This window comes from Mixophyes fleayi, chromosome 8 (genome assembly GCF_038048845.1).
Source record: "Mixophyes fleayi isolate aMixFle1 chromosome 8, aMixFle1.hap1, whole genome shotgun sequence".
NCBI lineage: Eukaryota > Metazoa > Chordata > Amphibia > Anura > Limnodynastidae > Mixophyes > Mixophyes fleayi.
Window position 1 is genome coordinate 18,670,752 of NC_134409.1, and position 27,338 is coordinate 18,698,089.

Here is a 27,338-nt window from a genome sequence, read left to right on the forward strand (position 1 = left end):
TAATAGAAATATCACATGTAGAAGATTTATGTCATTCAGTTTTGATAAGAATCACACATTCTCAAAGCTGTATTCACATATAAGAAATCTGGAATGACTTCTAAGTATTTTCAATTATATTGACATATATATTCCTATCATGAAAAACCAGAGCTGTCATTTAGACTTAGGGTTTACATTTACAGCTGCCGGTGAATGGAGAAAATGCTATGAGTGGGAGACTAGCGCTTACCCCGTGAGGGATCCAGCGAAGCCGGAGATACTTCAGCTCAATCCCATTGATAAAGACGCCATCCTGAGATGATCTTATTGACTAATGCTACTGTCCCCATAGAGGTTAATGAGGACAGTTGTAAGCTCCAATAATTAGGTTAATTCCAGAGAAATCTATGATTTCGTCGATGTTAACCTGTTAATAAATAACAAAAAGTGGTGAAAGAGCTATTTTGGCTCTTCACCGCTTCTTAAATAATCCCTGTAGTAATGTGTTACTATGCAAATGTGGCGTCAATAAAAGTCATAATTGGCTACTGTCCCAGAATATTTGGGAATCGTCACATGGTTCAATAGGTCTTAAGGTGTGCTCCCGGCCTGCATACAGAGGAGGCAGCCATATTTTAGGTTGAACCAATTTTCATTAGAATGCAGTCTATCAATACACTAGGAAGCAGTGACATGAAGCAGGAAGTGATGTCACTAGCTCCCAGTGAATTGATAGGCTTAGTATCTCTCTGACTCATAAAAATGGTTGCCGCCATTGTGAGTGACATTTATAGTTTTATGTAGGTGATTTTGGACACAGTGACTGTGCAAATGAGAGTTAGGGTACTATTACCAGCTGGGTGAGGAGAAAATCTCTTCAAAGTTATTTATTCTGTGAAAGTATTGCAGGGGGAATGGGTGTGGATGTGGAATCACTACAGATGTGCTCGCTTCCTGTGTTTGTATGTAGACCATGCCTAGACAACCTCTCCAGGTGTTGTAAAACTACAAGTTCCAGCATACCCTGCCAGCTATTAACACCTTGAGAGCTACAGGTTGTCCAGGCCAGACGTAGACTGTGTATGTGGTCAGTTAAGGTTTAGCGTTTTCTGGCTGGGTGTAGCCTACTTTGCGGTGGTGCATTTTGGCAAGGGCTTAGTTGGGCATTTTGTAGCTTGTTTTGGAGCAGGTGTGGACTTAGGGTCACATACCTGAATATACTTCGTAGTGGCACAGACTCTCCGTTTTCGTGTGGGACACTTTGTGACAGGTAGCACAGTAGTCCTGAGACTTGGAGGAACCCAGACAGCTCGTGCTATATTAGATGGGACTGATTTTTGCAAGTTTTTATCAACAGCAATTAAAGCAAAGTATAAAATGGTGCCATTTTCTGTAACGTGGTCTGGAGTAAATGTAAATATTACCCTAGATCCAGCTGTGTTTGGTTTGAGCCCGGAAATGTCCACTAAGGTAGAACGCTCAAAGTTGTCCCTGAGTTCCGTCACGTCCTTGTTCATTCTTAATTCGTAGCTCTGAGCTGAAAGATGAAAACACACGGAGAACATTTCAACCAAGCAGATATATCTGCAGATATATTTACATAGGTGAACTGTACAACATGAGGCAAATGTTACAATAATTTGCACTTAGCTGGTCTATAATCATTTATTTTTCTGCTGTCAGCATATAAGTACATAAACCAGAAATGAGTTATGGGCATGAATCAATACAGGAGTGTCCAGACCCCAAACCACTAGTGCGATAGATGCATGAACTTAATTAAATTGCACAAATATTGCGGAATATGTTGGCATTAGTTATACATAGAACGATTATTAATACTGTTACAAACAGCACTCACCTGAGTCTGCATTATGTGTAGGTGATAAAATCATTAAAAAACACCTCGTTTGGGCCAAAGAATTATTAAAGAACTCTCAAAATTATGCTTCAAACTCTCAATAAATGCAAAACTGCCATAACCAACATTTTATTAAGATCACATTTTGAGAAAACTATAGGTTACTCCCATTAACTCAAAATACCACCACAACTCTTATATCTCAGTACAATTCTACTTAATTTAACCAGAGATATCGTTCGTTAAACAATTCCCTGTATTATATATAAATTTGTTAAGAACACAAAGGCAGAATGTTATTAAATTAAATTTGATATGCTATATGGTCACAATACATAAGGTATATAAAATAAAATAATAAAATGACACACAGTAATATAAGATTTTGCAATCGAGTTTCTAAAATGGAGAGAAACTGAAAAATCTGACACAATGTCCTATCTGTTTTTGGGAGGATGCGGAAACATGGACCAATTCCTCTAGGAATATGACAATCTCTTTCGGTTTTCAAAAGTTTTAATCACATTTTTTCTGCCCATAAACCCCATCTCCTGTTGGGTCACTCAGAAAGGCAGTGTATATACTACTAGAAGGGGAATTCATGACATGGTGTGAATCACAGCATGTCCATGAATAACAAGAAATTCCTATACAGGCCATAAGTTTCATCTCTATCATCAGATAATCATAATAATACATGTAATCAACACAGTATAAATTTAGCTACGCATAGACAAGAAACATCACTATAAAAGATTGATTATTTGGGACAATATTCCATTCTATCATTTCCCTGCCAGGTAGCTCTTTCCTTATTAAGTCTAGTTAATTGTCCTGGTTATGAATATGTACAGGGACTTGCTCAAATAGGAATTATAATAGAAATGGTTTGATGTGGATATTTTCTTATTTGAAAATATAGATCTGACCATGTACTATAAATTCAGTAGAGACGGTCATAAATTTCTATCAGACATATGATCTGATAACTGTGCTCAGGAGTAACTGATCCCACAAGCTATAGCCCTCCTGCTATGAGACAGAACGTAAGTTGTGGCACATGGGCAGTTGATATGTCAGCAAAGCTAAATCAACCCCTTTGTTACTTGCCCACAGTGAGTTACAGCAATTTATCTTCTATATTTTAACCCCTGATTGTATCAAACCCATGGCAAAGAACAGCAATAAGTTTAATCTAACAGCAGCGTGCACTGACCATTTGGGCTTTTAAGTTACATTGGTTATAGAGTAAATTATTAAAATGTTTAGCCCCCTCATTTGATAGCTATTGGTCCTGGGTCTCTTCTGCCCTCAAATTCTGCCACAGTTAGGACTTCCCACTTTAAGAGATCATCATGAGTGCTCCCTGCTATCAAAGGCTAATATTCTAAAACTAATATAACAGCGTACTGTATATGACTTGTTTGTAGCTATGACATGTATAAATATGTCTTCTACTTATAGGTGTTTGTAATTATATTTTAATTGATTTCCTTATTAATTCATAAATTGCTTGCTAACAACAAGAAATTATGGAGTAAGTGTTATAGGAAATAAGTTATGTAATCCTTTTTAAAGAGCTTAATAAATTCACATACCTGTTCCGCTGTCCAGGTCATCGCCAGTTGCTGTCCAAGATAAGACAACTATGCTTCCTTTAACCTTTGCCTCCAGGTCTGTAATTTTCCCTGGCTGATAAACATCTATTACAGTGTTGATCACACCAGATACCATGAAAGAGCCGCCAGCGGCAGTTCTACTGAACGATCCTAGAGCAGGTAGAACGTCAGTAGCCGAAGATCTTGATGGGTTCAGAACAACCTTACCTGTAATATTAACGAATCATCAGTAGTTACAATATAAGACAAATCAGGATGCATGTATTCATTTACAGCAGGTATGTCAAACGGAAAAGACATACATGGCCAAATTGTGTAATGTGGGCCACACAAAGGCTCCAAAGGTCAGAGGAGAAGGTCCTCTTCTCCTGGTTGGGTCAAGTGTTCCTCAAACCGCTGTATTGTCAAAGGCCAACCCCAAACTGGGTAATTCTGCTCGGACCTCTAGTCAATGCATGTTGGATGGAAGGATCAGGGGAGCAAGATATTTGTTATTTTAGTGCTAAGGCCATACTCCATTTAATGCTATTTTTTTTTAGCTTTGAATGGAGTTATCCTTCACTTTTTTCATATCTCATTTTATATAAATCTACCAGCTAATATTACTTATAGCCAGACTACTAGATAATGGAAAATGTATTTAAAATGTTTAGTAGTTCCGGATGTTTTTAGTTAAAGGGGATGTACCATTTGGGAACTCAGATAGAGGCTACCGAGCATTGTAGGTTTCAGACATGGGGGTAGGTTTAGAAAAAATTCTAAAAAAGAAAAGTGGAGGTGTTGTCCGTAGAAACCAATCAGATTCTAACTATCATTTATCTGCATTCTAGAATATGATAGCTAGAATCTGATTGGTTGCTATGGGCAACACATCCGCTTTTTCCCTTTTAGAAAGTTTGATATGGTGTCTGGAGAACATACTAAGTGGCACCTGATCAGACTTTAATCAGGAGCCATCAGGGTTACCAAACTCAGTAAAATGTAGTCTGATTTTCATTTGGCTGTAAGAAAAAAACAATAGAGTTCACCACAAATCTGGCATCAGTGTACTACACAAAATAGTAACAAACCACTTATTTTGAGATGCTATTCTCATCTTTCATGATCCTATCTCTCTTGTAAATATTGTTGGTATATTCACTTTTGGAGAGATTTTGGCATAACCTAAGAATATGTCAGTAAATGGTTATATTTTTTTCTAATGTTGGCAGCGTGGGTGGCACTGTCCGGCAGACACAGATGGGACAGACCAAAATATCCATGAAAAAAGCGTACACAGCTTCGCAAATATGGGGCGATCTGGGGATGGCCTATGTGAGCTGGTGATGCAATCTAAAGTATTTTTGGAAGAAACACACTTAGAAAATTGTCTTTGATCAATCTAGTCCAAACCAGGAGACAAAGAGGCTTCATAGACTTAAATTTTAATAAACATCAATGATTATATTAATAACTGGCTGAAAAGCACGAAAGCAAAACAAAGCTACGCATTCAGTAAAGACCGCACAAGGGCACATACAAGCCAATAGATTACAATGATCTAAAGGTAGGCAAACCAGTTAGGTTAGCAACAAACTCTTACCATTTTCAACAAAGCCGGGTAACTGGAAAACACGATTCTTGGGATGAGTGAGTCTGGCCTCATTCTCATTACCTTCAACGCGCACCTTCAGCCCATACCTTCCATTTACATTGAAGGTGAAGAAGTATTTTGAGTAGATGCCATCGTCTTTTGCAATATCAGCACCTTCAAATAAAAAGTTAATAGTAGCGTGAGTCTAATTTTGTGGAGCAGTGTAAAAACAATCACTGTGCAGAGCAAGATGAGCGAAATTAAGATAAATAGGTGGCATTTGATGGAAAAGGTCATAGGCGACATGAATTTCTGAGATGTGCTAGTTTATCTCAGTGACTTGTGTTTGGGAACACCATTGAAATTCACAGCTTTCAGTCCCTGAAGATATTGGACGGACTGACGAGAAAACTTTCACTGGACATGTGCAAGTTCTTCAGAATGTCAATAAAATATGTGGGGCACATTGGCAGTCAAGAGGGATTGGCTACCAATATAGTTAAGGTAAAGGCTGTGGGGAATTGGAGCAAAGATAATTCTTGGTTTTTTTTGGGTATTATTGAATATTCCTGGACTACTACTGTGGTCTGTGGTACCAGCAATGCAATAACCACATTCTATCATCTACAGGGAGACTCACAGCCAGAAATACTCAACAGCACCTTATGTGGCAGTTGAATGGTAACTCGCCTTATCTGCTTATATTTAGGAGAGAGGTGTGTATGTCTCTCAATTTGTGCTTTGGATTGACCTCTGATGGTTCTCCAACTAAACTGCATCTGCAGTACATTCAGAAACAGAGGGGCACAAATTGTGTTGGAATCAGTCGAGAAAGTAGGGGAGAGAAATAAGATGCATTATGACATAAATGAACTGAGACCAAGAGACAAAGTCCTCATGTGTCAGCTGTGAGTCCTCAGCTGATACAAAAGATGTTATCTCTTCGTGTTGTCTTCGAAAAACTGAGCCTATAGATTAAAACCAGAGGAAAGCAATGGACAAGTTACAACACTCCACCGAATAAATCCCATGCCTGATGACCACACTTTGAGGTTTGACCCCCTCCCCCCATTGATTCTACCCCTCCAACGGCCAAGCCACAGAGAAGTCAGCAAATAGAACAAGCAAGATCTAACCCTGTTGATACGGATTTAAATCATGACTAATGACAATGACCGTGATGTGACCTTTGAGTTGTAGCTGGATTCACTAAGAGTACCTGAAGTTCAGCCAACAGTTCAAGAGAAGAATCTGTCAAAAGAATGATGGCAAGAGCTGGAGTGAGAGATAACTGGTTCTGGCAAGATGGAAGACTGTCAGAGGAGGGCCAGTTTCAGATCCTAAGGGGTGGATCCTAAATGCCTAACAATTTGTCAAACACATTTCAAGATGGCCACCCAGTTCCTGGCCGTTTGAATTCGCCAAAGAATATATGCATTGTGGATTCGCAATTTTGTATTGTCATGTACTTTGAATCCAACCTAGTATAATCTGTAAATCTTTTCTTTTTGGTGGTAAAGCAGAACCCTCAGAAATGATCTAGAGATCTGCTTATTAGTGCTGAGAGCTACTTATGGTATAAGGTGTCACTGACCTGATATATATCTACAGACTATTGACCTAGAGCATAGTCAAGTAAAATTTCATAACATTCCCATTTAAGCAAAATAATGAATAAATAAATTGAGTTCAATAAAAAAATTTTTTAATAATACAACGTTAATACAACCACCTTAATTCACAAATCTCTAAAGTCATTAGCAAAACTGCTAATAGTCAGTGCTTTAGTCAAAATGAATAAAGTGCTCTTCAAAGTTATAGATGTTACCTCAGGAATGAACTCATGAACATAATTTGTGAATAGTATTAAGTAACTCAGTCTTTACAATGTTAATGTCAAATCGTTATCTACTCTAATTTAAGTTTGTACTATCCCTTTTTACTATTGCCCGATAACTTTTAACCCTCTGAAAAGTATGTTTGGTACATCATAATGCATAGGGTATCTTTGATTTATACACTCCAAAAACAAACTGGTAGGTTAATTTGCAGCTAACAAATTGACCCTAGTCTGTGTGTGTTAGGGAATTTAGACTGTAAGCTCCAATGGGGCAAGGACTGATGTGAGTTCTCTGTACAGCGCTGCGGAATTAGTGGCGCTATATAAATAAATGGTGATGTTGATGATGATACTGTAAACAGTCTTTAATAAAAAACTATTGAGGTACAATGCATAGGGTAATGTGACTTCATTTTATACCATCTGATTGTTGTTGTGAGGCAGAGGACTTTCTATGTTTTAAAAATAATCAATTACATTTTTCTTTAGTTGATTAAAATACGGATTTAGTAACACCAAATTCACAAATGTCTTTTTCAGTGGTTCTGATTTAGGCCATAAAACATGCCTTTTAAGACAAAAAATGAAAGCCAAAATATAAAATGTTTTTTTTTTGCGAACTGGGCTCCACATGGTAAGAAGTCACCACTGTGCATTATACATATATGACTTTGATTCCAATAATACATAAGAAAAATGAAACTACCTGCCCCGTTGTCCAGAAGTTCCAGAATAGTCGGGTTTCCACTTTCTGGGGTGATGACCGCCGTGACATTTGCCCCTTTCACCAGCAGTAACCCTTGACTTACTGATGCATAGACAACCATTGGACTGGGGTAAATATTTGTGTCCTTATTCATGTGGATGGCCACAGTAATTGGTGCCACATTTACATCGGCGGCCTGGGAGGTCACCATTATGCCTAAGGCTTGGATGGACGTAAAGGTATTGCATAGGGTGTAGGACCAGGTTCCACTCTAGAAACAGATATGTAGATTAACTAATTGGTTTAAAATAACAATAGCATTGGATATTCAGTAAACATAAATGACATTTGGATTTTTTTTATTTTTTTTTTAAATTGTAAACAACATCTGCAAAATAGTCAAATGAACTGATACCAGCATCTTACTCCACAGTAGTTCAGGCTTTTCCTTCTGGCTACAGAATACATTAAGGATGACAGAGATGATCCAGGGGAGAGGGGTGTAAACAGCGCGATAGTAGTCAGTGTATCGATGCCGACTACCCCGACAAGACTTACCCCGACGTCTTCACAGCGAACGGCTCCTTCCCGACCAGGCTCCAGGAACGACTGATGTGACAACCGACTGCAAGGCATCGCGACGAATGAAGAAGCCGGCGAGGCTTGATGACGTCACTGGTGGCCGCGACGCCATTATTGGTGCTGTTAAGGGGGTAATGTAAGTATGTGGGCATGGACAATGTACAACACTTTGTAAACTAAATTGTACATTATCGCATACTTACATTACCCCCTTAACTGCACCAATAACAGCATCGTGGCCGCCAGTGACATCATCAAGTCTCGCCGGCTTCTTCATTCGTCGCGATGCCTTGCAGTCGGTTGTCACATCAGTCGTCCTGGAGCCTGGTCGGGAAGGAGCCGTTCACTGTGAAGACGTTGGGGTAAGTCTTGTCGGAATAATCATTATTATTCCGTACCCCACCCAAACAGTGGCCCGTAAAATGTTAATCTTTCTTATTCGCTGCCCGGAATTGGTGAGCTGTGATAAGTGTACCCTTGGTCCCAGGCTGTCAGGCGCCGTCCCTGCACTTCCCTTAGGCGCCGGGGACAGCTGCCTGTCTCTTTGGGTTGCTGACGTCCCATTGCCTAGCAACGAGGCGCTCTACCTTATTCCGCCAACGCACTGCGCGCTGTCAAAGTCATATAATTGGATGAAAGAAAGTATATAGATTAATATTGTTTTACCGTGCGATTGCGATCAGTACACCACGTGTCATGGCGCAATCGCACAATAAAGCACGCACTCATACACTCGCACTTACACATTCACTTATATATATATTTCATATTTATAATGGTTCCACTCCACAGTTGTTTATGAGCAGATATTATTGGGTTTATAGTTATATATTATAAGGTTATATGTACACTTTAGTGATATTTTAAGTTCAGGTCACGGGAAGCATGTTTGGTATCATTCTAATCCCCTATTTATCCGCAGTTGTCCGGTTCATTCGAAAGGATTGCACATTGCGTGCGCTAGTTATCGATGATAAGGAATACATGATTAGAATGATATTGTCTGTGTAATGCTAATAGACCAGTTTAAACTAGTTCTTGACAGGAACATTAGTATTCATCCTCTGGAGAGCTGACCCCCACCCTTGGAGGGGGTTGTTTGAACTGACCTATGGACTGCATTACACTGGACCTTCCTGAAGCCTGAACCTATGGAAATTTGCCAAGTCACCTGTATTGTATTTATTGTAACACCAAATGTATATATACTGCTCACTGGAATCAGCTAGGCAGTCAATCTGACCACAGTCTTCAAGACTGAAGTACTGTAGCTGGATCCAGCAGAGCGCAGCGTATGTATGTATGTATGTATGTATCATGTATCAGCTGTACTGTACTTATTTATTAGAACTGTAATACTTTTGCTTTTGCTAAATAAATTGCTTGTGCTTTGGAACCACACAAATCGCATAGACAATGCTTATTGGAAAACAATGAAATTACTTTAATAGCGCTCATGAGTAGTAGCACTCGTATCCAGTTGCTAAGAAGCAGGACGCTTCCTCGCCTCCCTATCAGCGGTCAGCTGTTCTCTGACAGAATCTTCTCCTGCCTGTATAGGGCTGAGCTTACAGTATTTAAAGAAGCCTCTGCCACCACTCAGGTGCCGAGTAGTGGTTCATGAACCAGCTCCGGCGTTTCCTATATTGTTCCTGACACCAGCTCCTGTATTTTGGCTCTAGACCCGGCTTGTTCTTTTGACTTCCCTTTTGGATTGTGATTTGGTACCATATTGCTTGCTCTGGTTTTGACTCCTGGCTTGTCCTGACTATTCTGTTGATCTCCCCTGTGTACTTCACTGTCTGGCTGGTTCTGACCTGGGTTTGTTTGACTACTCCTGTCTACTTCTGTCACTTCGCTGGTGACTGTCTTGGAGAACCGCGACCTGCGCACCTTCTTGCAGCGAAGGCCTAACCCCCTTGCGGGGGTCCCCGATGAATACAGGGAGTGTGTTAGACTCTGCACCTCACTGTTCAGTTGCGCTAATACCAGCTAGGGGCTACTTCAGATTGCAAACGTGACACAGGCCCTTTGAAATGTTTTTAATGTATTGTTCTTTAAGCTAGTGATGTATTCCATGCTTGATATGAGCCAAATATGGTTAATCACTTGCTGTTTAGAGGGGGGTTCCATGCCCTTTTTTTAAGTTAAGTTACCCGTTTTGCATCCAACACTGAATCAGCCCCAAACACTGTAATGTAGTGCAATCTATACTCCCCTTATGTGTTCTGTTAACGCGATCTCAGGATGAGTGGATTTAGCAGAAAAAGAGTCCTCAAAAAAGAATACTTCTTTCGTTCTGGATAATTTTCAAATGAACGGGTATATTACATCGCCCCAGAAAATTAATATTATTTTCTAGAGGGGGAAAAAACACCAGCCAATAGTGATGTAAATTATATATCATATCTTTTATATATATTTTTTAAAGCTTTTATTTAATTTTTTAGAGTAGAGCAGAAGTGGAGGCTCTAGTGTAAGTCTAATCATTTTGAATAGGTTTTGCCATGGCGATAAAATAATCTTAATAATCACCATAGGTGTGAGAGGACCTGATATACATACTCTATTAAAAACTGCATCTAACCAATGCTAACTGCTAGGTATGTAATTATTTTATTTTAGTTTAATACTATACTAAATTCGAGTCCTAGCAGGTGCTATCTGACTGGGCAAACACTAAGACCATTCATTCTCTGTGCTATACAATGCTGAAATATACATTTTACCAGAGGAAGTAAATTACCGTGGCTATTTCTGGAATCTTCAGCCGGCTTAAGTGGCAGGAGTTTGTCGTGGTAAATTTTTCAGTAGAGTATGATTTTCCTGCTGGGTCTTCCAGCTGGATAGACGGTACGGAAAACTGCCAAAGAACTGTAAAGAAAGTTTCTGCCCCCACTGTGCTGTCAATGAAGACGGTGTCTCTCAAGCATTCTCCTGGTGTCACACTGGTGCTAGTGCTTTCTAGCTGTTACAGGGAAAGAAAATGAGAAATCAAATAACATGTTAATTATGTTTTATATGTTACTGACAAAGTGGCACAATATGATATGAGGTTAATATAAATATTTTATACAATTAGTTTGTGGATGTAAAACATCATCTTTAGGGAACCCTCGTGTATTAAGGTTACCCAGGAAATCACTGTGGATGCAAAATTAATAGCGTTCTATGATCTGGAATGCCTTGTTAGATTTGAAAAAGGAACTCACGCTGTTTCCCACTCCCTCCCAATCCTGTCCCCCACCCATGACGCCTGTAACGGTTCAGCAACATTCTTCTTGCTAATTTTGTGGCTCTTCTATTCGAATCGTGTGAGTGGGAGGTCCTCGGCGGAGGGGCATTAATGACACCCTGTATGGTTGTAGAAAGGGCCGGACCTCAGCGGGAACCAGGAGAGTGTCGCTGGACTCAAACAGACATTGGGGGCCAGATTGAGCGGAATGCTGGACCCTAGTTAAGTGTTATTCAATATTATAGTTATTTTTATAGTACCCCATCCAAAACTGAATTTTCAATTTTAATGAATAATAATTAATAATGACAAAAAAATAATAACAAAGCCACAAAGTAATCAGGTTTACCACTGACTTGTTTAGCTTTTTTACAGATCAAAGCCAATTTCTCAAGGCATGTCCGCAATTGTTGAGTATAGTGTCCACCATTGTTTATTACAATGTAGGTTATCATGCTCTTTGGCATTGAATAGTAGTACGTTACTGTAACTACATTTTACCTGGTTAGTTCTCAAGGAAAAGTCCCCATTTTCATTTGAAATTCCAACAAATGCATCAATCAAATCATTTGATTCAAGCCCATCTGTGGCAAAGTATTTTAGACCCCCTAGAAAAAGTAACATTAGTTTCTCCAATAATATAGTATGTATTAATTATCCATTAAACGACTATATTTGCTACAGTTATACCTGTTGAATACGTTTATTTATTGTCACTAACAGAGAAAAGGCAACAGATTTGGAGGAATCTGATTTTTTGGTTATACATATATATATAATTTATTAATAAACACTGTTTTATATTCAAGCCAAATCTTTGCTTTTGAACCATATTATTTGGGTTGATTTTATTTATTTATCAGACTATCTTTTTATACATTTTTATTGGGACTGATGCAGATTGGGACACATGCCAGTTTGCATAGCACTCGTCTCTCAGAGGGACAGAAGGGCGTTCTAACCTCGCCCGAGTACAGTAAAGGAATGTTTATGCAAAAGTGGCTCATGCAGACCTTGCCTGTTAGGAAGCTTATCTTTTGTACCTGCTTTTTTTTTTCTAATAAAAAACTTTATTTATTTTTCAAAGAGTAACAGTGGACATGACAATATCATACACAATGACAATATGTGCAATAATACAGCAATAGATTTTTTTGTTTCTCAGTCAATTGTTGTTCAAATAGCTGGTCACCCTATCCAGGGTAAGTAACAGGTTTGCCATGTGCAACTAAAAACAAAAGAACAAAACCGGACAGCAAATTAAAGACAGAGGGCAAGTGAAAGGTCGTCGGGAAAGAGCTAATGAGGAAGGAAGAGAGGAGTTCAAATTATATATATATATATATATATACACAAGTTAACCCGTGCATGATACTCATGCATTCTAGTCAAATCAAGCTACTTAAGGTGTTAAAAAGGTTCTTGTCATGCATTTGGGCCATAGCCCAGGCCTCCTCAGGGGAAGAGCGTTACTTCCCGACGCAAGTGCCCTTATTTAACGTAGTTTTGTCCACATGTCACCACCTCATCATTTTTCTCCATCACCTCATCCTTAATCTTCATCGTCACATCCTTCATCAAGCTACTTACGGTGTTAAAAACTCCCCACTGTCACCCCCAGGAACCACCAACCACTCCCAACTGTCACTTCTCCTTCAAGAAATATATAGGTCAGTGTATAACTCTGCCCAGCAGGTGGCACTGCAGCTTGTTTTTTTTTTCACACACACGCCACTAGGCATTTATATAGTAGATATATATTTATATTTTTTTTACGATTATTATTTTTTTATTTTTTTCTTGGAGCACTTTGGTATTCTAATTTTTTTGGGGGGAGGTTGAGCAGCTCTGTGTAGGTGACAGATCAAAATAGGTGGGCAGCACGGTGGCTTAGTGGTTAGCACTTCTGCCTCACAGCACTGGCGTCATGAGTTCGATTCCCGACTATACATACAACATACAAACCTACAAACTCCATCTGTGTGGAGCAAACAACATACAAACTCCATCTGTGTGGAGTTTGTATGTTCTTCCCGTGTTTGAGTGGATTTCCTCCAGGTGCTCCGGTTTTCTCCCACACTCCAAAAACATACTTGTAAGTTAATTGGCTGCTATTAAATTGCCCTCAGTCTCTCTCTGTCTGTGTGTGTGTATGTTAGGGATTTAGATTGTAAGCTCCAATGGGGCAGAGATTGACGTGAATGAGTTCTCTGTGCAGCGCTGCGGAATTAGTGGCGCTATATAAATAAATAGATGATGATGATGAAATACCGTCTGGCTGTAAGTGTGCCAAGCTTGTCTATTCAGGATAAAGAGTTCATCCAACAGATAAGACAAGATCAATAGATGTTACATGTTCCTGTAAAATATACCCATAAACATTGGTAACGAAGGTTTTCAGACGTATTTCCTACCTGTCATGTCAGCGATCTGTTCCAGTTTCTTTGCTGCTGCGGGGCTGAGGGCTATGACATGAATAATTGCTCCACTGGACTCTATCTCAGGATAGCAAAGACTCGTATTACGACTATCATCTCCATCTGCGATGAATATTATTTCAGTGCCGTGGAGTGATCTGTAAAGTTTTCCATTCACCTGGGCGATAATGAGATGATATTATTACTTGAATTAATTAAACTTAATTTTAATTTAAGTAAAATTGTTAACATTATATCTGGAAATAAAGAATTCTAGAGTAGCAATAGAATTGCCCAGGTGTAGTTCTAATGTCTGATTGTTTAGTAAGATTTCCTCTCTCCTAGTCTACGTAGTTCCACTGACGCGTTTCGTCTGGAATGATTTAAACTTTTAATGGGAAACAATTTTAACCTTCCAATTGCACTTTGGCAGATAATAACATTTCTAGGCACACTTTGACCAATGTATAACAAAGCTAAAAACACACAAATATGTCAGTGTAATAAAGACATTCTCTTCTAATCTGCACAATTACTGATTTTTCTATTAGAATTTTAATAAACAGTGACTCTCCAGTTGAAGTCTGTTTATGGGCAAGGTATATAGTTTGATAACAGCTGGAGAGCCACAGGCTTCTAATCTCTGATCTAGACATTGATAATACAAAGGATATTGAAATTCCTACATCGCACATAGAAGTATATACTATTATTTATTAACTTCTATTTATATAGCATCCACGTACTCCACAATGCTTTACAGTTGAGAACCAAAACAGAAATTACAGTATGGTAGAGGTAAAGTACATATCACTATCAAATACATCATCTCCACATAAGCCAAAGTCCACAGTACAAACCCAAAGTATTTACATCTTTCCCACCACAGTGTATTTTTAACTCAAATTGTTTTTGTTTTTTTACTGTGCTCCTTCCTCACTCTTGAATGCACTTATGTTTTTTGTTTTTTTGCTGTTTATTGTGACCTTCTCTACTTTTAGGAACCAGGCAGATGTTAAACATAAAGGTAGAAAAGCTGAAGGTAGAAAAGCTGTTAAATGCAGATGTGTGGTTAGCATAAGGCAAAAATCACATGGCACTAAAATCCAATCATATTCACCCCTGAATACTTAGGGAGTTTAGTAGCCTCCCGTTCTCTTGCTTTGAGTCTTGGTAGTCTTGGTAAAAATGCATGTGACAAGAAAATTATTTAACATGATCAATGCCTTTAATTAAACACAATAGAAAACAACACATTTTAGTGTTATTGTGCTGTAAGGCTTGCTATACAATCATGAACAATAATATTGCAATGAACATAGTTTCTTAGAAAAATATCACTAAAGCAGAATATACATTTTTACAAGTAAAAGAGAACAAAAATGATTATAATTTACCTTAAGCGCATTTCTAATTCCAGAGCAGAAGTCTGAATCGTAATTTGATGGTGTAGATGGAAGACGTGATTTCAGTATCTCACGTTCACCTTCGCCTGTGATTTGTTGAAGCTCAGATAAGATGAATGAGTACATTGAGAACTCGACAAGACCAATGTAAGTTCCTGATGCAATAATCTGAGTGAGAAACACATCCGCAGCCTGGTGTAATCGCCAGAAACGATTATTCTGCAATTTGATGGTAAATATAAGAGTTAAATGTAGAAATAAAATAAAACTATTTCTGGCCGAGCGGTAAAATAAAATGCATTTAATTGCATTCCTACTAGTGCTAGAGCAATAGTAAGCTGGACCAGACAACACTAATTTGAAGAATTAAGTATACACAGGCCAAGGGTGGGAGGGTGTTTTAGATAAAATCCTTTATCTTTTGAAAGCTTCATAATTTTTAATAAAGAATGGGAGCAACATATTTTAATTAGTTTTATAATAGTTTCACTTTGCTTAAGCAGCATGTTTGGCTAATTACAAAGTATCCTCCAGCTTTGTTCATAGGGGCGTATTCAATTGTCGGCGGAAACTCCGAAAATCCAGCGGTCCGCGCACTATTACCGTTATTACAGTAATAGTGCGCGGAAAACTACGGTAATTTCCTCGCTGGATTTCAGCTCGCAGCTCCCTGAGCCGCGGCCTGAAATCCAGCGAACTACTACCGTAATAACGGTAGTAGTTTTTACGTGGCGGGATTTCCAGACAATTGAATATGCCCCATAATGTCTGAACTATTTTTCAGCAACCAAACCTGTATGTCTTGTTGTTGTATTGTATTTCTGAGAAATAAATTGTCTATGTAACATTATTCCTGGAAAATCCCTAAACCTTTAGTACTCACAAAGGCCCCTACTGTTGTTATTTCTGAGGAGAGCCCTTAGAAATCCGCAACACCTATGGATCTCCAGTTATTTGAATGATTGTGATGTCTTATTAATCAGGGTAGTAAACAATATGGCATCATATTTTATATAATAGTATTTTAATTCAATATATAAAAATGCAGAATATTAAATCCACATTTTTATATTTACGGATGACTCAAAGATATAAATTTTTGGTGGTCGGAGCTCTAGTTATCCTTGAAGTGTTTATTGTGACATTTAAGGGCAGTCAAGTGAAACGCGTCATTGTGTATTGGAGGGGGGGCCTGATGATACAAAAAACGCCGTCTCGCCCACTTCATAAGAAAGAGAAGCAAGATCTGTGAGTACAATATAGGAGGACTCCATGAACTTTGGGAATCTCCCGGACATTCTGGGAGAGTAGGCAAGTAAGCATACAACATTCCTGCAACGCAACTGCATGAGCTGTCATGGCGTTAGTTATGCCTCTGGTCCACGTGCTGCTTTATTTCGGCCCCATTATAATATAATAGCACTGCTGTGGTAGAATTTGCTCATGATTCACAATAAGAAAGGTTGTAGCAATTACAGTGGCCATGCTTCCTGAGACATCGAGCAACAGTGTGATCACTCGCTGTCTGTACTGCAGGAGAGAGAAGGACGGTTCTGGAATGCTGACATCATCCCTTGGTGCAGTCAAAGCGATATCACTGGAATTCTTAATGATGTCCCATGTACTATGACAGTTACACATTCGATTGTGCATGGTTGGTGCTTCAATATTATGATTAGTCTCATCACAGAATTCAGATACCTATAAAAAAGAAACACATTTCATGTAAAGTATGTAGTTTCTTGTGCTGGCTTGCAGTTGCAATATCTATAATATAAATGCTTAGTGGCGTGTGTTAGTCTGTCTGTGTGTGTGTGGAAAAAATAAAACCAAGCTGCAGCGCCACCTGCTGGGCGGAGTTATACATTGACCTACTAAATTCTTAGTGTGTGTGGGGAAAAAAATTCAGAAAGGGCTGAAATTTGGTATACTAAGATGTTTTTAATTTGTTAATTTAATTTGTTAATTGTTAAAAGTGTTTATAAAGATTTAAAAAAAAATATATATATATATTTCTTGAAGGAGAAGTGACAGTTGGGAGTGGTTGGTGGTTGCCGGGGGTGACAGTGGGGAGTGGTTGGTGGTTGAGGCCTGGGCTATGGCCCAAATGCATGACAAGAACCTTTTTAACACCTTAAGTAGCTTGATTTGACTAGAATGCATGAGTATCATGCACGGGTTAACTTGTATATATATATATATATTGTTTAGCAATATATTATCAGGTTCTTAGTAATTACAAGTATCCAGTTGCGCTTTATCAAATAAAGTTTTCACTGATGTATTATATTCATTTGTTGGGCCATATTTAACTAGTTCATAATATTGGGTGTCATCTAATAAATGTAAATATTCAGTATTTTAAGCAACACAATTAAGTGAAACAGCATAACCCCCTTATCAGATTCCTTTCGAGGTTGTGATTGAGCAATCAGGACGGAGGAGCAACACCTAATTGAAAGCGGATCTCAGCATTCCTGCTGCAATAGCAATTAGAGTTGGTGAGCTGCCTGATTGCAGCACATATTTATCCTGTACTCAGCCTAATTTTGCAGGCGTAGAGTTTGGATTACAGTGTGTCAAACTGTAAATCCAAAGTACACTCAAGTCCACTCTTACGCAACAAAAAATCAAGATAGATCTGTTCCAAAGGACCAATTACAGCATTTAAACAGAATTGAGAAATAGGCGCCACGCCCCCCAAGTTTTGTGTTTGACTCCCATGCACTTGGATTAAATTCACGCATATGTGTTTCGGTACCTAAATTCAGTTTAATTACAACGTTGCCATGTTCAGAGACAACTATTGTATTGACTTGTTTTGACCTCTACTTTCCTTCTACTATTCTACAGTCTCCTGATCAGCTGCCGATTCATGTGTACACACTATACACGTTTTACAAGATTTACCTTCAGATCTGTGCTCTTCATCTGTCATAACCAACGGCTGAAAGGATCGTGACTCTGTAAACTCTATGGAGATCTATGGACACTGCCGGTCCTGAGTGCGTACACACTGCAGAATTGGAACAACATCGTTCCATAGTTGAATTTTAGTCCATTTACAGAATCGAATCAAACGATATGGAATGATAAATGGTCATCGTTGAAGCATGCACACTAATGCGATATTGGGTCGAATGGTCGTTTTTCATGTGATTGGCCCGATAAACATGTGAAAAACCTGTAGTGTGTACCCAAGGAGACTACTCCTGGGAGCTACTAATCTGCACTCCAGGACTCTCCAGTCAGACCTCCAAAGATTTAAGACAATACCATAATTACAATTATATAATCCTCCCTTTATCTTAAGTATTTAGGGAAGGATCAAAAGAGCATTACATTGAAACCAGTTAAAACAGGACACAACAAAATATCCCTGGCGCTGAATAGAATACAAATATGTCTAAAAAATAAAACGCACTGATTTACTGAAGAGTTTGTGAGGATCTGTGTGTCCTGACGTAAGTACAAACAAAAGCAAGATCACAGCGCTGGAAACCGAATTATCACTGTTCTAATATCGTTGTAATAAAGAGCTCATGAAAAACATGTGCATGTAACACTTTTATTAACAAGTCTTCATAAAAACAACTAATAAAACCTATGTAAAAAATATTTTCTGATCAATGCACTGATCTAAAACAACATACGAAGCAAAACTATTAACTTACCCCGGATAATAACGGAGAGTATCTTTTTAATGTCCTCCAGACCCTGATGTTTTTCACAAGCTCTTTATTACAACGATATTAGAACAGTGATAATTCAGTTCCCAGTGCTGTGATTTTGCTTCAGTTAAAACAGGAACTTGATCAATCATATAATGTCAGATTGCACATTATAAGCAGTAATGTTAATATATTAATTGACCATTATGCACCAAAAACTCTTCCAAACCTTATTTTAATAAAAAAAAAGGGCAATAGGAGGAGAGAACAATGAGAAAGGAGGGGAGGGGGTAACACCTAGATTTGGTCTTTGGGTGATCCAGGAGAGGTCACCCATTTAACTCTTCTTTATACCTTGTTTATTTTACGTTCATAAATGGGAGCTGTGTGTTCTGTTTATATTACTGTAGGATTTCTAGGGCAGCATTTAATCATACCATATCAAATAAACAAGCTTCACAACTGTGCAGAGATACATAGAGGCTTGCAGATCAACTAGGTCTCTATAGACGGGTGTAGTACGAGTTATCGGTGCTGTAAACACCGACACTGTTTACTCCTACATAATTATTCCGATAATGAACAGAGCGACATAGACAAAATAACTACTTACCAGTAAAAAAACACAGAGGAAATCCGATGACAGGACATCGCGACACTTTCAAATGACGTCAGCTGCGTGTGCGACTTGGAAATTTCGGCTTTTAAAGCGTCAACACACGGACCCGGGTAAGTATTACCTTTACATTAGTGGTTAGGGTTAGGGGTTAGGTTTTTTTTTAAAGCGGCAATGCTCGGACTATGGTAATGTTAATGTTAACCCTAACTCCTAACCTACGCGCATCAGAAGTCAGTGGATGTGATAATGTACGTGGGTCAACAAGACCACAGCATTCCACCAAAGTGGCTCTTATGGGTCGCAAGGAAGAATCGCTGTCTGAAACAAAAAGATGTTGCCCGCAAAAAGTTTGAAAAACACCATCTAGAAGATACTGAAAAGGGGCAGAAGTCTTACATTCTGACAAGACTAAAGGTGAACTTTTTGGCCTGTGTTATGTATAGTGCAAATCAAACATGCTAACACCATCCCTGCAATTAAGTAAACAAATTTTGGACAAAACCCTGGGATAACTTTCTTTTATTCTGTTATGGCCATTAATGGTTTTGTTCAGCCACCACTGATGACGCCTGAAGCGCTAAGTGAACGCAATTTAAAAATACATAAGGTGTATGAGATGAGGCTGTCTTCAGTACTAGGTCAACAAACCTTTTAAAGCATTTTTTCATAATGGGAATATAATATGTGACTGGAGGAACATTTGTAAACTGTCACAATACTCACAGACTGTAGACCAGGTGAATACATAATAGATTCCCGAGCAAATTGATTGCTGTCAGGGAAGAAAGTACAACCTTGTTCAAACAAGCCTGTGTCAGGATCGATGTTACATGCTCTCGTTACACAGGAATTTTCCATATGTTGTGTCATTCTATAAGTGCCATTAAGATCAACTGCACACCTGTACATTAAAAAAAAAATTGTAGTTAATATTGAGTACTATATTCAGGACAGTATCACACCAGTCCAAGGCAAATCCATTTATATAATATATATTTAACGGTACTGTTGTGCTATCTTGTGAGCTTACAGATTAATCAGATCAAAAAAAGGCAGTGGTAGACCAAAGTAGAAAAGCGTTAAGTGGGCACCATTTTTAAATGCACAGCCTACCTCAAATCCCTTGACTGCAAGCATGAGGTTTTTAGTTAACTTACTTAGCCCTAAGTGAGTCTCGGATCCCACACATTGTAACAAGCCAATCATCATGAAATGTATGGATCATAACTTCTGATTGGCTTATTGTTCCCTTCATGGTGTGCAATTCAATTATTCTGGCCAATATAAGTTTGTTTCTAAGGGGATAAGTATTTGCAGGCTTACGGGATGCAGTTTGAGAGCAGAGCCATTGGGAGCCAGCCCTCAAGCAACAGAATTTTTTTAAAAAAATTAAATCAAAAAAGTTATATGGGGCCCCCAATCTCCCTCTGGGCTCAAATACAGATTAACAAAAAAATTGGTTTGGCCAGAGGCCCACACTTACGAGTGGGGGGTGGGGATTCCCATTTCCTAGAAACCCCCCATGCTTGAATCACAAAGTTAACTGGTGTATTGTAATAATTCCTTTCAGCCCTGTCTCCAACATAGGAGCCATTTTAGTTGTGCCAAGAGCATAGTGTTTAATTGGTTTGGTCTATTAAAAAATGTCTGTTGCTGCATGTAAATGGGATACACTTTTTCAGTATGGAGAGATTCATACTATGGTGAGTTACCAAGTAGTAAAGAGTCAGGAACACTGGCTGCTAATTCCATTTGTTTGTTTCCTAGCAAGTTGGATTCAGGGATGTGGAAGCCAATATAGTAATCAGGTAAACACATTATTGTGCACAAACACAGTTGTGTTACAGCTCCATTCTCCTTTATGTGTTCTGGTTTCAGTGAGTTATACAACCAGTTCTAACATTTTATTGATGTTTCGGTCATTTCTTGGAATACTGTATATCCAGCTGTAGTACACATGTAACCACATCACTTTTAAGCCATAGATGACAGAACAGAGGCAGACTGTGGTTCTTCAACTGTTACAGAGCAAAAAGTTTGATCATACGGTGTATGTACTGACAGTCTATAGTGGGACTACAAGTCCCAGCATACATTGCCATCCAGAAATCAGCAAGCTGTGTTATACATTGTAATCTGAACTTTGCATACGACTGTCACTATTAAATAGAACACTGGTACCTACAGCTGAAGGAACCCACTTTTCAACTGATTATACTATCTGTAGGTATTAACGTGTCTGAATTTACTAATAGTCCAGTAGGGATCTATAAGCTTCTAAAATCATGTTATATCACCCTATCAAATTTATAGGGACTCCCCATGGTATGTTTATGGTGTTTTAAAAGGAGTAATATTATAATTTTTGTTGCATATATTTATTTACATGACTGATTATCCAAAATAATATTATACAGATTTTATAAGAAGAGAAAAACCATAGTGACACATAATATGGAGTTCCTCTGCTACGATGCGTTAGGGTTAGATTTAGTACATCAACCTATGTTACTGCTATAATGTCATATTCTTTGGGATAGAAATTCCCCTTAAAATGTTTAGAGGAATAATTGTACTCCACAGGTTTTTCTTTTTTTGCTTGTTTCCGAAATCGAGCATTTGGAAACCCCTCCTCTTGAAACCCTGTGTTTGCCCCTGGGCCTCCCCACAATATAATATAGATTTAAGTCCTTCTTTAGCTTCACAACACCTTACTCTGGTATTTCCATTGCTATTATTGCATTAACCAGGAGTCACTTGAATTAGTTCCTTTCTTAATAAACTATGGTTGCAACCACTTCTGCCTGGTAGGAATCTCTGGTGACATCATCAGTGTGTAGCTCCAACTGATCTCACGTGATTTATTCTGTTAAACTCAACATACTTTTGTCATGTCACACAAGAGCTGGGATGATTACTTGTAGGAGGTAATACAGTATTGGTTTAAGTGTATGATGGATAAATGTTTCATAGTTGCCGACAGGTCACGTGATAGGGGTAGGAGGGGGCGTGGTGACGGCTTTGTGTCACCATAGCCACGCCCCCTCTACAAAATGCCGAAATTCACGGCATTGAATAGCGGGGGCGGGGTTTAATGACACGATTAAGTCCCGCCACTGATATTCAATGCCATGAATTTCGGCATTTTTTAGGATCCGGGAGGGTTGCCTACTTTTCCGGGAGTCCAGGAGGACTCCCCAAAATTCCGGGAAAGTAGGTAAGTATGAAATATTTACCAAAAATATACACTATGTTCTAAAATTCTGCTGGCTTGAAAATACTTTAAAGCAAGGAAGTTGGAGTGATAAGGGGAATGCACCATACCTGATACTTTCATGAGAACCAATAAGTAAACTATTGCATAAAACACCTCATAACAAAAAAGCATGGTAACTTGAGAAATTTTTTGACATAAAGAACCCATACACAGCAGAAGAGGTGATTTTCATCTACATATATATATATATCTACATATATATATATATATATATATATCTACATATATATATATATATATATATATATATATATATATATATATATATATATATATATATATATATAATTTGTACAAATTCACCTTTGACATCACCTTAAAAAGTGGGGGTAGAATTTCATGTCTTTTTCTGACAGCTGTTTGGTGTTGTGTTACACTGCACTTTGCACAAATAAAGTTGCTAAAAAAAATAATTGGGAGCAGGGAAAGTATAAATCCCTACTATTAGTCTACTAGGATGCTAAAAATATAATGATCATTTTAAGTAAAGTATTTTTCGGTGCACCCACTTCTCCCTCTATTGTATCTCTTTTTGTTCATCCGTTTTGTTCTAATTGTTTCTCCATCTATTCTTATGTTGCTAGCTGTGCTTATTCTATGTTTGCATGAAGCATTTTGAAAAAAAATATTGATAACCCTTTCAGAATAATTAAGTAATGTATTATAAATTACCTTGTTGCCTCCAGTTGAAATTTCTCAGAAATATAGTAGGGGTGTTCAGTGTAGTACTCCTCAAAGACCCCCCAGCGAAGGCGTGCCCATTGGTGGACAAAAACCTTCCCTGAAAAGGTCAGGTCAATGACGTAATGATATTTATATAGTTTAAATACCAGCATTACATAAATGTTTTTTTCTCCTGTAGTAAACGTCTATTTCAGTTTTACGAACGCCTATAAACGTCTATTTCAGTTTTATTAAAAATGTTTTCAAAGAAACAACTACAGGAATATTACTGTCTTGCACAGACTGGCTTTTGATTCAGGTCTACTGGAACATTAGTCAATTCTAAAAACGTTTGGTCCATGTCTCCATTAAATTAATAGGTAAAGAAAACATTTTTAACAAAATAATTGACTAAACTTCTTACTGGGAGCAACTTGTTAACGGATTAGTACTTAAAAAAAAACCACAATTAGCATCAAAACCAATTAATTTCATATATGTGGGTGAGTTTAACAATCCTAGATTGATAAACAGTTATTATATAGAACAAAAATGATAATGCTAAACAGCTATGTAAATTTTTTTCATCGGTTAGTGAATAAGCATAGCAATGGGGTTAAACTAACAAACCAAATCGAATTGTGAAGGATTAGTGGAGGTTATGTTACTAGCATTGCTCAAAGGTGTTCATTTGCACTAAAACCACAGCAACCAATCAGCAACAAACTTTTATCTGTCTAGTGCACGTTGGACAATGTAAGCAAAAATATGATTGGTTGCTATGGTTAGTTTTGTAAAGCTGATTGGTTGCTATGTTTTTTTGTAAATCTGGTTGCTATGGTTTTTTGTGCAGATTTGCACCTTTGACCAATGTTAATAATTAACCCTCACTGACTAGTTCATATTCTCACTTTCAAGGGATTATTTTTAATGCTGTGCAAATGACAATTACAGAGGAGTTTATAATTGTTAGAGGATTTGTACGAGATGGAGACTACAGACAATAACACATAAATTGCTTACCATGAGGGCCATATACTGAGATCAAGTTTTCCTGCAGCAAGAAGTTTGGTGTAAAATGAATATATTGTCCATGTTCCCCACAGGCACCATATTGCATGGTATAAGGGTCATCTCCAATATTTAGGAATGTGTTGCCAATAATAACATCTGCCTATGAAATAGTAAAAAAATAAACATGGCTGTTTCATGAATTGTCTTGGAAGGCTAATAAAGGGTGCAAAATGTTATAAAGTAATGTAATTTGTCTATTTGACAATGTATAATTTGGCTTATCTTCTTCAAAAAGGGATACATTCAGTTTTTAAATGACAAGAATGCTGCTTAATGTGTCTCTCATTTCTCTCCATCATTAATATATTTATATTTATGACAAGAAGGGTAGAGAGTTAAAGGAGTCACGAAGTAATACTCATTGTTGCCATCTGTATGTAATCAGATTCACTGTATCTCACAGGAAAGTATTTGTCTAGAACATAAAATTCTGTAATTTTATATTTAATTTCCTATAGAAAGCACTAATAAAGAAGGAAAATGTTGACATTAGAGTCACATTATCTTAGTCTATGCACTTGTAAAACTAAGAACACATAAATTAAATATATATAGGAAGATTTATGAACATTCTTCTATAGGTAGCTGAGATAGGATGTGTTACCCATAGCAACAAATTAGACTGTATCTGTCATGTTTTAGAAACAGGTAGTGTTGCTGTGGGCAACACAACCTTTTCTGGTACCTGGAGCACAGTTGTCATAAATGTCCCTCAGAGACTCAAGAATATAACTATCAAATCTCACCTTTCATTGTTTTGTGTGAAAGGGGATATCCACCTTTGGATACTCCCTTGATCAATAGAACATGTCCCACCATTACCTGAAGCCTGGTGCCGGATTATGTAGCAGCCTGCTCATTTTACAATGACCACCATTTAGAGCCTGATTAAGACCCCATGGCATTCTAGGTAAGATACTGATTTGGACCCCCCTGAAATCCCTCCATTTGAAAAAATAAACTTCTAAAAACAGGATAGAGTTATCTGGGAACCTTAGTGCCCACAGGGACCTAGGCATGAGCCTAGGCTGGCTGATGGATGATGACCATCATTTATTTATATAGTGCCGGCAAATTCCGTAGCTCTTTATGATCTGTCTTTACCACAATCTACCCATGGCTCATCAACACAAATATATGGTACCATACTAAGGTCTTATGAAGAGCTAGAGACAAACTGAATACTCCAGCACCTGTCGAAGTCGAATAATTGGATGAAGTCATTCTAAATGAATTAATATTGATTTACCGAGTGATTGCGATTAGTATGCTACGTCATACTGGGGTTAATTACGCAATTGCAGAGGTAAACAGCACATACACATACATTCACACCTATATTTGTAAATAGGTCATATTTAATAAAGTTCCAACTCACATTCATTTATTATTAGGAATTTAGAGATTATTTATACAAAGATAATGCTACATAAAATGTATTTATGTTTCAGGTCCTAAGAAATGTATGGCCTTTGGTCTCATATTAATCCACATTTTACCAGCAGGAATCCGGTATCATCAGAGGAGCGATCGCTAGTTATGAAGATTAATTCTCAAATGCACTCTGTTAATGGGCCAGTTTAAAACAGCTTTTTAGCCGGAAGACATGTATGCAACTGTTGGAGTTAGTTGCCCCCACGTTTGGAAAAAGGATTGATTAAACTGACCTATGACCAGCATTCTACTGGAACATCATAAACCCTGAACCAATGAAGAACTTTCTTAGTGTTATCTGTGTATAATTGTGACATCATCACTGTTTTTTCAAACCAAATTGTATGTAATCTGGCCATTGGTACCGGAACAGTCTCTTTGCCAACACAGCCTTCAGCTTTGATGACTGTTCCTGGATCCAGGGTGCGCTACATATGTATCAGTTATAATTTGTAATATTCCTATTGTATTTTGCTGCTTATTGCTATTAAATCTCTTTTGTGCATTGGAACCACATTGATCGCATTGGACACTCTTTATTGGTGATGATAGAAACGGACATAACACACCATAAGCCATCGAGTGAGCTGTCTGTGTTCATGTAATAAGGGGCCTTTATTTGCTCTATGGCCGCATCAGAATCTTACCTTCTCATATTTTTCTCTACTACGGTTGGTATAGATCTCCTTTTGTGACCAAGTTAAAGGAATTAAGATTTTTGCACTTCTAATGAAAAGCCTTTGTTTTGTAGCATTAAACAGGACGTGTGTAGCCTCCTTCACCAGCGTCTGCAGATATCAGATGAAAGAATAGTATAAAATAGAGTGAATAATATTAACAGAATGAAGCCAATTATACAAAAGGCAATGGATTTCTTTATGGCCAAGTCAAGAAAAGAACATAAAAGAGATATTTAGTAAATTTACCTATGTAAAGCTTAGTTTTACACTAGAATTAACAATGTGTTTCTTATCACTATAAGTAACATTTGATCACAATATACTATATATCATCATATAATTAGTACTATTGAAGTAAACAGAAAAGTGAAAATTGAATATTCACCTACAAGTGGATATTTCGATACTATGTATTATATCTTTAAACTCATTTGTTTTCAAAGCTACCAATAACTTTTCACATTCCATATATAGATATAAATATATATTTGTATTCTTTTAAACATGATAAAATAATCAGGCCAATCTCTATAATGACCTTACCTGAATCTTTTCTATAATCCTCTCATCTTCCGGTACCCCAGGATGTATCGCAATCACAATATCATCATATCCACCAGCGTTAACGTTCACCATAGAACTTGTAGCTGGACAGAAGACTTGGAATCCCAGTATTGCCAACACACCCCAGTTAGCCAT

The 27,338-nt window shown here is 37.8% G+C and overlaps 1 protein-coding gene across 1 annotated transcript; it reads right to left on the reverse strand.

The window, feature by feature from the left end:
- On the reverse strand, positions 1-27,338 carry LOC142099981 (calcium-activated chloride channel regulator 1-like). The gene is made up of 14 exons (XM_075183989.1): positions 27,183-27,338; positions 26,607-26,747; positions 24,475-24,625; positions 23,461-23,569; positions 20,235-20,412; positions 16,698-16,922; positions 15,213-15,440; positions 13,813-13,993; positions 11,900-12,006; positions 10,910-11,131; positions 7,582-7,852; positions 5,045-5,209; positions 3,442-3,669; positions 1-1,519 (listed from the first exon to the last, which is right to left on the reverse strand). Exons 1-14 carry the CDS (start codon positions 27,336-27,338, stop codon positions 1,107-1,109), a joined length of 2,775 nt encoding a protein of 924 aa, XP_075040090.1. The 3' UTR covers positions 1-1,106.